The 12215-nt window shown below is 43.4% G+C and overlaps 1 protein-coding gene across 1 annotated transcript in view; it reads right to left on the bottom strand.

Annotated features, from left to right (window-relative positions):
- LOC140736284 (large ribosomal subunit protein P1-like) overlaps window positions 1-6514 on the bottom strand; it is a 42270-nt gene extending 35756 nt beyond the window's left edge. The window contains exon 1 of the mRNA XM_073062246.1: window positions 6397-6514. Within this exon, the coding sequence (XP_072918347.1) occupies window positions 6397-6468 (72 nt within the window). The 5' untranslated portion in view covers window positions 6469-6514. The remainder of the gene's footprint in view (window positions 1-6396) is intronic.
- Between the last annotated feature and the right edge of the window lie 5701 nt (window positions 6515-12215).

The following is a 12215-nucleotide window of genomic DNA, read 5'->3' as shown; positions in this document are numbered from 1 at the left end:
ATCAGCAAGGGAGATGAGGCTGAGTACAGGGCTACGGTGGGAAACTTTGTCACATGGTGCGAGCAGAATCATCTGCAGCTTAATGTGAAAAAGACTAAGGAGCTGGTGGTGGACCTGAGGAGGGCTAAGGCACCGGAGACCCCTGTTTCCATCCAAGGGGTCAGTGTGGACATGGTGGAGGATTACAAATGCCTGGGGATACGAATGGACAATAAACTGGACTGGTCAAAGAACACTGAGGCTGTCTACAAGAAGGGTCAGAGCCGTCTCTATTTCCTGAGGAAACTGAGGTCCTTTAACATCTGCCGGACGATGTTCTACGAGTCTGTGGTGGCCAGTACTATCATGTTTGCTGTTGTGTGCTGGGGCTGCAGGCTGAGGGTAGCAGACACCAACAGAATCAACAAACTCATTCGTAAGGCCAGTGATGTTGTGGGGGGTGGAACTGGACTCTCTGACGGTGGTGTCTGAAAAGAGGATGCTGTCCAAGTTGCATGCCATCTTGGACAATGTCACCCATCCACTCCATAATGTACTGGTTAGGCACAGGAGTACATTCAGACAGAGACTCATTCCACCGAGATGCAACACTGAGTGTGATAGGAAGTCATTCCTGCCCGTAGCCATCAAACTTCACAACTCCTCCCTCGGAGTGTCAGACACCCTGAGCCAATAGGCTGGTCCTGGACTTATTTCCACTTGGCATAATTTACTTATTATTATTAATTATTTATGGTTTTATATTGCTATATTTCTACACTACTCTTGGTTGGTGCGACTGTAACGAAACCCAATTTCCCTCGGGATCAATAAAGTATGTCTGTCTGTCTGTTTCCTCTTCCTGGAGTCAATAATCAGCATTTTGGTCTTGCTGACATTGAGTGAGAGCTTGTTGGTGTGGCACCATTCAGCCAGTGAACCTCAGGGTTGGAAAAGGTAACATAACTGTACTTTAATAATAAATTTACTTTGAAATCTCTCTCCTAAATGCTGATTTGTCACTATCTTTGATTTGGCCTATGGCAGCAAACTTGAGTATGGCACTGGAGCTGTGCTTAACCTCATAGTCATAAGTGTAAAGTGAGTAGAGCAGGGGGCGAAGCACACAGCCGTGTGGTGCTCCTGTGCCGAGGGAGATTGTGGAGGACATGTTGCCAATCCAAATTGACAAGTGAGGAAATCGAAGAGTCAGTTGTACACGGAGGTACTGAGGCCAAGGTCTTGGAGCTTATTGATTAGTTTTGAGACGATGGTAGCATCAACAAAATCAAAGAACTAATTTGTGACTTCAGAAAGGGAAAGTTGGAAGACTACCTGCCAGTTCTCATCTCAGGTAAACTGTCCTGGGCTCAGCACATGGATGCAACTATAGAGAAGATGTACCTGTGCCTCTCGTCTCTCAGAAGCTGAGGGAAATTTGCCATATTACCAAACACTCTGACAAACTTTTACAGATGCCCCATTGAAAGGATCCTGCCTAGTTGCATCATGACCTGGTACGGCAATTCCAAAGCACCGGAATACAGGAGGCTGCAGGGAGTAGTGGACACAGCCCTCCCCTTCATTGACAACATCTACAAGGTGCTGACAACCTTCATCAGTCGATGTTACATGCAGAGACCTTTCATCGGGAGTCTTCAGAGTTCACAAGTCCTGGTGAAAGGTTTTGGCCCATAACATCGACTGTTTATTTCCATAGAGGCTGCCTGACCTGCTGAGTTCCTCCAGCATTTTGTGTGTGATGCTCTGAATTTCCAGCATCTGCAAAGTCTCTTGTTCAAATTTAACTGTCATTCAATCATACATGAATACAGCCAAACGAAACAGCGTTACTCCCAGGCGAAGGAGCAAAACACAGTACCAACAGTCATACACAGCTGCAGGCACATATAACATATAAGACAACAGGAAAATACAATCACACACAAAAAGAAATAGTCCAAATCCCTGATTTGAGTGAAAGTTGCAGTAGTCCACTGCTAACCAAACACTAGAGGGCAGCATCGACCCCCGCATGTATACCACATCACATCAACCTTGGCACTCTAGCAGAATGCAACAACTCCACTGCCTCTCTCCTCTGGATGACTGCAAACAGGCAACACCACAGCTTGAGGCCTAGTCCTCTCTGCGACTGAGGCCACACACGTCCCTTGCCGTCCGCCTCACTGTTTGCCAAAACCAGTGAATTGAACTTGCAGCATTTCACATCAACAATGTCCAACATGGTCTTATGATTACAATCCACACCAAGTCCAACTCCTTCAGTTTCTCTGCCAATGAGCAACTCACTAATGGGTTGACCTGCAATTTTTTTCAGTTCTTAACATCCAGCAGGGTCTTGTGATCATAAAAAAATACGTAAAAAAAGACAATAACACTTTTGGTTGGCCCCATAGAAGTCACTATGTCTGAGTGTGCTGCCATCTTACTGGAAGTGTGTTTGTGTATCCAGCAAAGATCTCCACTATCTGGACCATGCCATCTTCTCAGAGCTACCATCAGGCAGGAGATACAGAAGCCTGAAGTCCCACACTTTCAGATTCAGTAACAGCTCCTTTTCAATACCTCTTTGATATTTGAACCCTAATCTGACCTGCACAACACACTTTGTTATAGCATTCACAGGGGCCTGTTCCTCAACTTCATTTACCTCCTTTTGTCACCTGTTCTCACCCATACCTCTACTTTCTGAGGAGGCTGAAGACAGCTAGATTATGCATATCTGTACTCACGTCATTTTACAGATGCACAGTAGAAAGCATTCTAACATGCTGCATCACTGCGTGATATGGAAACTGCACTGCAGCAGACAGGAAGCCTCTACAACAGGTAGTCAAACCTGCCCAACAAATCACCAGCATCTACCTATCCACCATCAAGGATATATATACTGGTTTATTATCTCTCTCAACCCCATCCTCCTGCCTTCTCTTTGTAACCTTTGATGCCCTTACTAATCAGGAACCTATCAACCTTCACTTTAAATATACTCAATGATTTGGGTTCCATAGATGTCTGTGGCAATGAATTCATCATCCTTGAGCTAAAGAAATTCCTCCTCTCTGCTCTAAATGGACCTCCCTGTATTTGGAGTCTGTGACTCCTGTCCGCATCCACTCTAACTAGGCCTTTCAATATTTGGTAGATTTCAATGAGATTCCCCCTCATTCTTCTAAACTCCAGTGAATACAGGTCCAGGGCCATCAAATGCTCCTCCTATGTTAACCCTTTCACTCCTGGAATCATACTTGTGAATTTGCTCTGGATCCTCTCCAATGCCAGCACATCTTTAAGGGGCCCCAAAAGGAACCCACAACTGCTCACAATACTCCAAATGCAGTCTGACCAATGCCTGATAAAGCCTCAGCATCACATCCTTGCTTTTATAATCTAGTCTCCTTGAAATGGACACTACCATTGCATCACCACAGACTCAACCTGCAAACTAACCATTAGTGAATCCTACATGAGGACTCCAAAGTCCCTTTGCAAGAGAATGAGGTGGGGTCAAGTAAGGGCAGTTGAGAGACATCGGTTGATGGAAATAAGTAGTAGATAGTGACAGAACAACTGATGAAGCTAGAGCAGTGGATGTGGTGTGAATGGATTTCAGTAAGGCATTTGACCAGGTTCTCCAAGTGGGCTCATACTGAAAATCAGGAAGCTTCTGATCCAGGGAAACTTGGCTGTGTGGATTTAGAACTTCCTGCCCATAGAAGGCAGAGAGTGGTAATAGATGTCCAGTATTTTGCCTGGAGGTTGGTGACTGGTGGTGTTCCACAGGGATTGGTTCTGGGACCCCTGCTTTTTGTGATTTTCATAAATATAACAATATAACATATAACAATTACAGCACGGAAACAGGCCATCTTGGCCCTTCTAGTCCGTGCCGAATGCTTACTCTCACCTAGTGTCACCTACCTGCACTCAGCCCATAACTCTCCACTCCTTTCCTGTCCATATACCTATCCAATTTGTTTTTTTAAATGACAAAATCGAACCTGCCTCTACCACCTCTACTGGAAGCTCATTCCACACAGCTACCACTCTCTGAGTAAAGAAGTTCCCCCTCATGTTACCCCTAAACTTTTGTCCCTTAACTCTCAACTCATGTCTTCTGGTTTGAATCTCCCCTCCTCTCAATGGAAAATGATTTAGATGAGGTGGTGGAAGGGTAAGTTACTACGTTTGCAGAAGACACAAAAGGCTGGTGGTGTTGTGGATAGAAACAGGGCATTGATTGGATGCAGAGCTGGGCTGAGAAGTGGCAGATGAAGTTCAATACAGAAAAGTATGAAGTAATGGGTTGAAGGCAGAGTTCAGGAACATGGCAGGATTCTTCACAGTCACCAGATCTTAGTACCCACATCCATAAAGCTAGCAAGCAAGATGTTTGAGTGGTTAAAGCAGTGTATGGGGTGTCAGCTTTCATTAGTCAGGAGATAAAAGGTAATGTTGCAGCTTGATAAAACTCTGACGACACCACACTTGAAATATTGTGGTCAGTTCTGGTCACCTCATTATAGGAAAGATGTGGAAGCTTTAGAAAGGGGGAAAGAGGAGATTGACCAAGATGCTGCCTGGATTGGAGAGCGTCTTATGAGGAAAGGTTCAGCGAGCTAGGGCTTTTCTCTTCCGAGTGAAGGAAAATGAGAATGACTTGATTGAGGTGTACAAGATGATAAGAGGCATTGATTGAATGGACAGCCAGAACCTTTCTCCCAGGTTGAAACAAAGGTGAAAATAATACAAGGGGGCATTATTTTAAGTATGGGGGGGATGCCAGAGGTATTTTTTGCTTCACAGGGTGTGGTTGGTGTGTGGAACACCTGCCGGGGTGGTGATAGAGGCAGATGCATTTGGGACATTTAAGAGATTCTCAAGATAGGTACATGGAAATAGAGGGGTTTGTGGGAGGGAGGCACTACATTGATCTTGGATTAAACAGCACAATATTCTGGGCCGAAGGATTCTATGAGCTAGCCATATTTCGAAAGTATTTCAAATGCATGTTATCGCAATTAGTCCTCCAAGTCCTGGGTGTCAATATCACTGAGGACCTAACTTTGACCCACCATATCATTGCAGCTATACAGAAGGCAAGACAGTGGCAATATTTCATTAAGAATTTGAGGAAATATGGTATGTCACCAAAGACATTCACGAATTTCTACAGATGCCCAATGAGAACATTCAAACTGACTGCATCACCATCTGGTATGGGGGGGGGGGGGTGGTGGTGCAGGTACTACATAGCAAGTTGCAGAGAGATGTAAAATTAGCCAGCTCCATCATGGGTACTAGCCTCTAGGTTATCTTCAAGGAGCAGTGCCTCAGACAGGCGGCATCCATCATTAAGGACCTCAACACACAGGACATGCCCTCCTCTCAATGCTACCTGAAGGCACACAATGATTCAGAAACAGCTTCTTCCGCTCTGCCATCAGATTTCTCAAGGATGTTGAACCCATGAACACCATCTCATTTTTTTATTTCCTGTTTTTTATAGTCCTTAACTACTTAATGTATATATACTTATAATAACTCACAGTTTTTCTGTTATCATTATTGCATTATACTGCTGCCACAAAGTTAACAAATTTCACAACTTATGCCAGTGATATTAAACCTGATTCGGATCCTTTGTACTTTTATTATGAAAAGCATTGTTGAGGATCCCTGCCACCCATCCCACAATCTCTGTGACCCACTACCGTCAGGAAGGAGGTACAGGAGCATCCCGACTAGAACTGCCAGACTGGGCAACAGCTCAGGCTCTGAGACTAATGAATACCTTCTCACCACCGAGGTCCTGTTACTAGGGCACCGAGTTGTATACTGTACTGTTTACCTGTGCTGCACACTTCATATGCACTTTGAATTATAATTTGTTAACTTTTTTGTGGTAATATTTAATTTATGTGCTGTGTGTGATACATATATTGTGGGTGCACCAGGGTCCAGAGGAACGTCGTTTTGTTGGATATATGACAGTCAGATGACAATAAACTTTACCTCAGTTAATAAAACTCTATGAGATTGTTCCTTAGGTCATAAATTCCATTTGGGAAAAAAAAACAACTCTGCAGCTCAGAACCTTCCCTACTTGGTACAAAACCGAAGAACACTTGGGTTCGTATCGGCCTTTTGCAAGCTTACCATTGCTAACTGTTTCAGGGACAAAGTGTGGTGGAGAGCCCAAAGGCTGAAGGAGTGAAAGGGGCAAAGGTACTAACACACTGGCAGGATACCCTACAGCCCCGGGGTTCACAGGTGGGGTAGGGAATGACATGAACAGCTCCCTCGGTGCGGCGCTCCATCACTGCCACAGTACAGCGCTTACTAACTCTCACATTAACTCTCCCTCCCACGAGGGACAGACCCCAGACTCACAGTAATGGCGACGTCGTCATCATACAGGATAAGTGCACTGTAGATACAGGCCAGCTCGGCTTCGGAGGCCATGACGCTCACCACAGCAACCACCTGCACCGAAAGTGGGCGGCACCAGAGAGCGGCGCGTGCGCAGGGTGGCGCCAGCCGCCTTCTTTGTGAGGGTCAGTCAGGATGGCCGCCATCTTCTGCGGGGCTACTGCGTCATCGCTATTTCTGTGAGGGGCAACTGCTGCAACTTGAGCATCGGACCGTCAGCCTTTGGGTGGCTGCAGATCAGGGAGAGAAGGTTGGGCCAACAAAAATTGATTGGTCATGGTCCTCACTTCAGTATCCATAGTTCTCTCTAAACAGGGTCCAGAACAAAGCCGGTATTCATGCGTCTCTGTTGGTACTTGTTTATTATTGTCACTTAAATGCCGTATAGTGAAAACTTCTGTTCAAAGTAAATTTACTATCAAAGTACATGTGTATCTGTCACCATATACTAGCCTGAGATTCATTTTCTCGTGGGCATTCACAGTAAGTGCAAAGAAACACAATAGAGTCAATGGAAGACCACACACAAGTTGGTCAACCAACCAATGTGCAAATGACAAACTTCAAATACATAAAAATTCAAAATAATAATGATAAATAAGAAAGTGAAAAAGGATCTTGTGCTTTCCCAGTGTATCTGACGAATAAACTCTTCTCAGGCTTCCAGCCAGGTACAGGTATCAATTTTAACTTATGTTTCCATGACAAACTTTGTCAATAGACAACAGACAGTAGGTGCAGGAGTAGGCCATTCGGCCCTTCTAGCCAGCACCACCATTCACTGTGATCATGGCTGATCATGTCACCTTCATCAGGCAGCCTGTGATGAGTTTATTCATAACAAATCAATAAGCAATAAATACCGAGAACATGAGATGAAGAGCCATTGAAAGTGAGTCCTTAGGTTGTGGCAACAGCTCAGTGATGGGGTAAGTGAAGTTACCCTTCTAGTTTAAGAGCCTGATGATTGAGCGGCAATAACTGTTTCTGAACCTGGCGGTGTGACTCCTGGGGCACCTGTACCTTCTTCCTGATGGCAGCAGTAGAAGAGAGCATAGCTGGGGTGGTGGGGGTCCCTGATGATGGATGCTGTTTTCACATACTTTACATTCTGATTAGTGTGCAGAGGAGATTTACCAAGATGCTAGCTGGACAAGGCATGTCTTATGAGGATAGGTTGAGCAAGTGAGGGCTTTTCTGTTTGGAGTGAAGGAGGATGGGAGGTGTACAAGATGACAAGAGTCTTTTCCACAAGGCAGAAATGGCTAATACAAGGGAGCACGATTTTAAGATGATTGGAGGAAAGTATAGAGGTGATCTCAGAGGTAGGGTTTTTTTTAAACACCGTGGCAGGTGTGTGGAGCACCCTGCAGGGATGGTGTGGTGGTGGGGGCAAATACACTGGGGACATTTAAGAGGTTCTTAGATAGGTACATGGATGAAAGCCAAATGTGTGGGGGAGGGGTTACATTGATCTCAGAGTAGGTTAAAAATCAGAACAATGTGGTTTGAATGGCCTATTTTGCGCTGTAATGTTTGATGTCCTACATTCTATACATGTACCTGTCCAATTGTCTTTTAAAGATTGTTATTGTACCCACCTCTACCACTTCCTTGGCTAGTGCCACATACCCACCACCCTCTGTGTGAAATATTTGCCCCTCAGGGCAAATAAAACTTGCCCTTCTCACCTTAAACCTCTGGCCTTCCATCTTGGACTCCCCTACCCTGGGAAAGTGACTATCAATATTCACCTTATCTGTGCACGCCCCCCCCCCATGATTTTAAAAATCTCTGAGCTCACTCCTTAGCCTCCTACAATCTACAGATAGAAGTCATCATCCATCTAGCCTCTCCTAACTGCAACCACCCAGTGCAAGGAACATCTTCATAAATCTTTTCATACCTTTTCCAGTTTAGTGATGTTCTTCCTGCTCCAAAACTGTTGTTCAGCATCTTGTACAGCTGCAACGTAATGTCCCCCTCAATGCACTCTTGCGGTTGAAATGATACTCTAATTGTTCTTGTACAGGATTTTTAAAAATCTGTTTATGGATCAGCATACACACTCACTTCGGGCACTGTCCAACTCGGCCATGGACAGCTGCAAAAGGAGGAGGGTTTGGCATAGGGCAAACAACCGCAACCCGTAAAAACCCAGAAAAACCAACAGAAGATCCAAGACCTCATCCCTAGGAAAGGAAGGATCTTCAGCGAGAAGATGTATGAAATCGTGTGGGGAAAGTGGAAGCCACAGGACCTATTAACCTTCTCTGGCCCAGGACAGCGAGCTACTGTCAGCGGCTCATGCCCCAGTAGGGGAGATGGGCTTAAGAAAAGGAAGACATTGATCCTCATTCCTTCTTCCAACAATAAACAATTTGCATCCGGATGAGCTCAATATCTCCTATGCTCCCTTTGACCACCAGAACAAGGAGGAACCATTGCACACCCCCATGTCTCCCGATGATCCTTTGGTCTCAATATCTGAAGATGACGTATGGGCTGCCTTCAAGAGAGTGAATCCAAGGAAAGCACCTGGACTGGGCAGAGTACCTGGCTGAGAACTGAAGATCTGTGCTGAAGCAACAGGTCCACAGCAGATGCCATCTCAGTGGCTCTTCACACAACCCTGGAACATCTGCTCAGCAAAGATGCATACATCAGGATGCACTTTTATCAATTACAGCTCAGAATTTAACACCATCATCCCACCAAAACTAATCAGGATATTCTAAGACCTGGACCTCAATACCCCCTTGTGTAATTGGATCCTGGGTTTCCTCACTTGTAGACCCCAGTCAGTTTGGATTGGCAAAAACATCTCCTCCACAGTCTCCATCAGCACAGGTGCACCACAAGGCTGTGTGCTTAGCCCCCTGCATTACTCGCCTTACACCCATGGCTCAAATCAAGGTGCAGGTTAGAGGTGCTTAGGTTTATGGGACATGGGGGCACCTTTTAGGGCAGATGGAACCTGTACTGTCAGGATGGGTTGCATTTGAGTGGGAGGGGCACTAATGTACTGGCCAGATGCATGTTTCAGTTAGTTGAGGACAGTTTAAACTAGGGAATGAGGGGGGAGAGGAGGGAGCTTGGAACAGGCCAGGCTCAACTGTTTAAACACTTTAGTGCAGAATAGGATGAAAAACATCAGTAATAGACTAAGGACAGCCCGTAAAAATGCAAAAAGTATTAAGGATAAAATAAATGAGCTGGAATTATATGCTAGTGTGTATAATAGCAATTACTGAAACCTGGCTGACCTCAAACGATGGTGATGAATATGGTATTAAAGGATATACCTCACTTAGGAAAGATAGGCAGGATCATAAATGTGGAGGAGTAGCCATATACATAATAGAGAATTTAAACACGAGGCTGCTTATCATAGGAGATGAATTGAGACTTGGTGAAGATATCTGGGTGAGAATTGAAAACTAAAAGGATAAAGGAATAACATTGCATGTGTGTTATACACCCTCTAATGCTGATAGTGATTTTAATAAACAACTCTATCAGAATATTAGAAAAGCAAGTTCTGAGGGTGATGTTATAGTTATGGGAGACTTTAATTTCCCAAATATTGAGTGGGTGAACCCAGTAACTAATGGATACAGGACAGTGAATTCATTGAGTAATTGAATGATTGTTTTTGACCCAGTACGTTAATGCACCAACAAGAGGGGAGGCCTGTCTAGATTTGATACTCTGTAACAATCAGGATAAAACTTTCAGTACAGAAGTTGTTGAACTTTTAGGAACAAATGATCATGACATTGTTATCCTTGAAGTTTTTTGGGAGAGTAAAATCAGTAAAAACCATTAAATTGAATTTCAAAAAGGCACAGTTTGTGCAGATGGGCAAAGACTTCAGAAGGTAAACTGGAAGGAGATGCTTGACATTGATGCAGCGACAGGTTACTATCGATGCAATGCTCCTCAGACAGGATGAAGAGGTCAATACTCCCCAATGCCATTAGGCTTTACAATTCAACCGCCAGGACTTAAGAACTTTTTAAAAGCTATTATTAATGCTTTTTGAGATAGTGATTTAGATGCATATCATATTTTTTACTGAGTTAAGTATTGTATGTAACTAGTTTTGCTACAACAAGTGTATGGGACATTGGAAAAAAAAAGTTGAATTTCCCCATGGGGATGAATAAAGTATCTATCTATCTATCTGATTCAGTTGAGGAACAATGGGGTCAATTTAAAGAGGTAATACACACAGGGCAATAAGTGTTCATACCCAAGGTTGGGAGAAGCAGAGAGTGGTGAATGTGTGGAATGGGCTGCCGGCAACGGTGGTGGAGGTGGATACAATAGGGTCTTTTAAGGGACTCTTGGATAGGTACATGGAGCTTAGAAAAATAGAGGGCTATGGGTAACCCTAGTATTTTCTAAGGTAGGGACATGTTTGGCACAGCATTGTGGACCGAAGGGCCTGTATTGTGCTGTAGGTTTTCTATGTTTCGATGAGCAATAAAAACAAAAGATCAACTACATGGATGAATAAAGATATACAGTACATAAAAATTATTGAAGAATAGACACCTATATAAGGAATACAGAAAAATAGTAATGATGGGCCATATGAAAATTTGAGAGCAATAGACGAGGGAAATACAGATTGCAAAAAGGCAGATTAAGAAGTATATTGTTGATAATGCCAAGATTGACCCAAAGACATTTTTAAAAGAAAAGTCAAGGAGGAAGTTAAGTGTATTAGGAATAATAGTAGGGTGTTAAATTATGTAGAGAAGGACATTGCAGATACTCTTAAATCATATTTTACTGAAGTAATCACCTGCAAAGATGTTAGCAATATGCCAGTAAGTGTTGAGAAAAATAAGGTTGTTTTAAGTGACTTACAGATCTTAGTTAATCAATATCCAGGGCCAAACAACAAATATCCAAGGGTACTTAAAGAGGTCTGTGATTATATATACAAACCCCAAACATGTATTTTTCACAATTCACAGAAGACTGGTGAAATCCCCAAGGACAGGAAATAGGCTAACGTTGCCCCAGTATATAAGAAGGGTGACTGTACTGACCCTGGTAACTCTAGACCAGTAAGCTCAACATGTATCATGGGTAAGGTAATGGAATAAAGAATAAGTTGGAAAAACAGGTGATAAGAACAGACATGTTAGCAGAAAGCCAGCATGGGTTAAGAAAGGAGAAACTGTTTTACTAATATGCTGGTGTTCTATGAAGAGATAACTAAAATTTATGATAACAATAGGACGGTTGATATAATTTACTTGGACTTTCAGAAGATTTTTGACAAGGTACTCCCTGAGAGGTTAATAATCAAATAACAGGATGAAGGGATTTGGGGTAAGGTGTGTGAATGGGTGCAGCACTGGCTCAAAAACAGAAGACAACAAGTTATGGTGAGAGGATCATTTTCACACCGAGAAGATGTTAAAAGTGGAATTCTGCAGGGATCAGTTTTGGGCCACTGCTGTTTCTAATTTACCTTAATGATTTGGTTAAAAGAACTAGTAAAGTTTGTCGATGACACAAAATTAGGGAGACAGGCTGATAACATTCAGGCAGCAGAATCAATAATAGCAGATGAAAATTAATCTAAGTAAATGTAAAATGTTACCAATAGGAAGTAGAAATATTAAATATAAATTTACAATGGGGGCTCGAGTTAGAAAGTGCGCTGTGTAAGAAGGTAGACATCACTATCAACATCTGAACAATGCACAGAAGCAAATAGAAAGGTTAAATGAATGTTGGGCTATATAATGCACTCAGTG

This window comes from Hemitrygon akajei, chromosome 11 (genome assembly GCF_048418815.1).
Source record: "Hemitrygon akajei chromosome 11, sHemAka1.3, whole genome shotgun sequence".
Classification (NCBI taxonomy): domain Eukaryota; kingdom Metazoa; phylum Chordata; class Chondrichthyes; order Myliobatiformes; family Dasyatidae; genus Hemitrygon; species Hemitrygon akajei.
The sequence above is the reverse complement of the archived record's forward strand: the minus strand, read 5'-3'. Positions and strand labels throughout refer to the sequence as shown.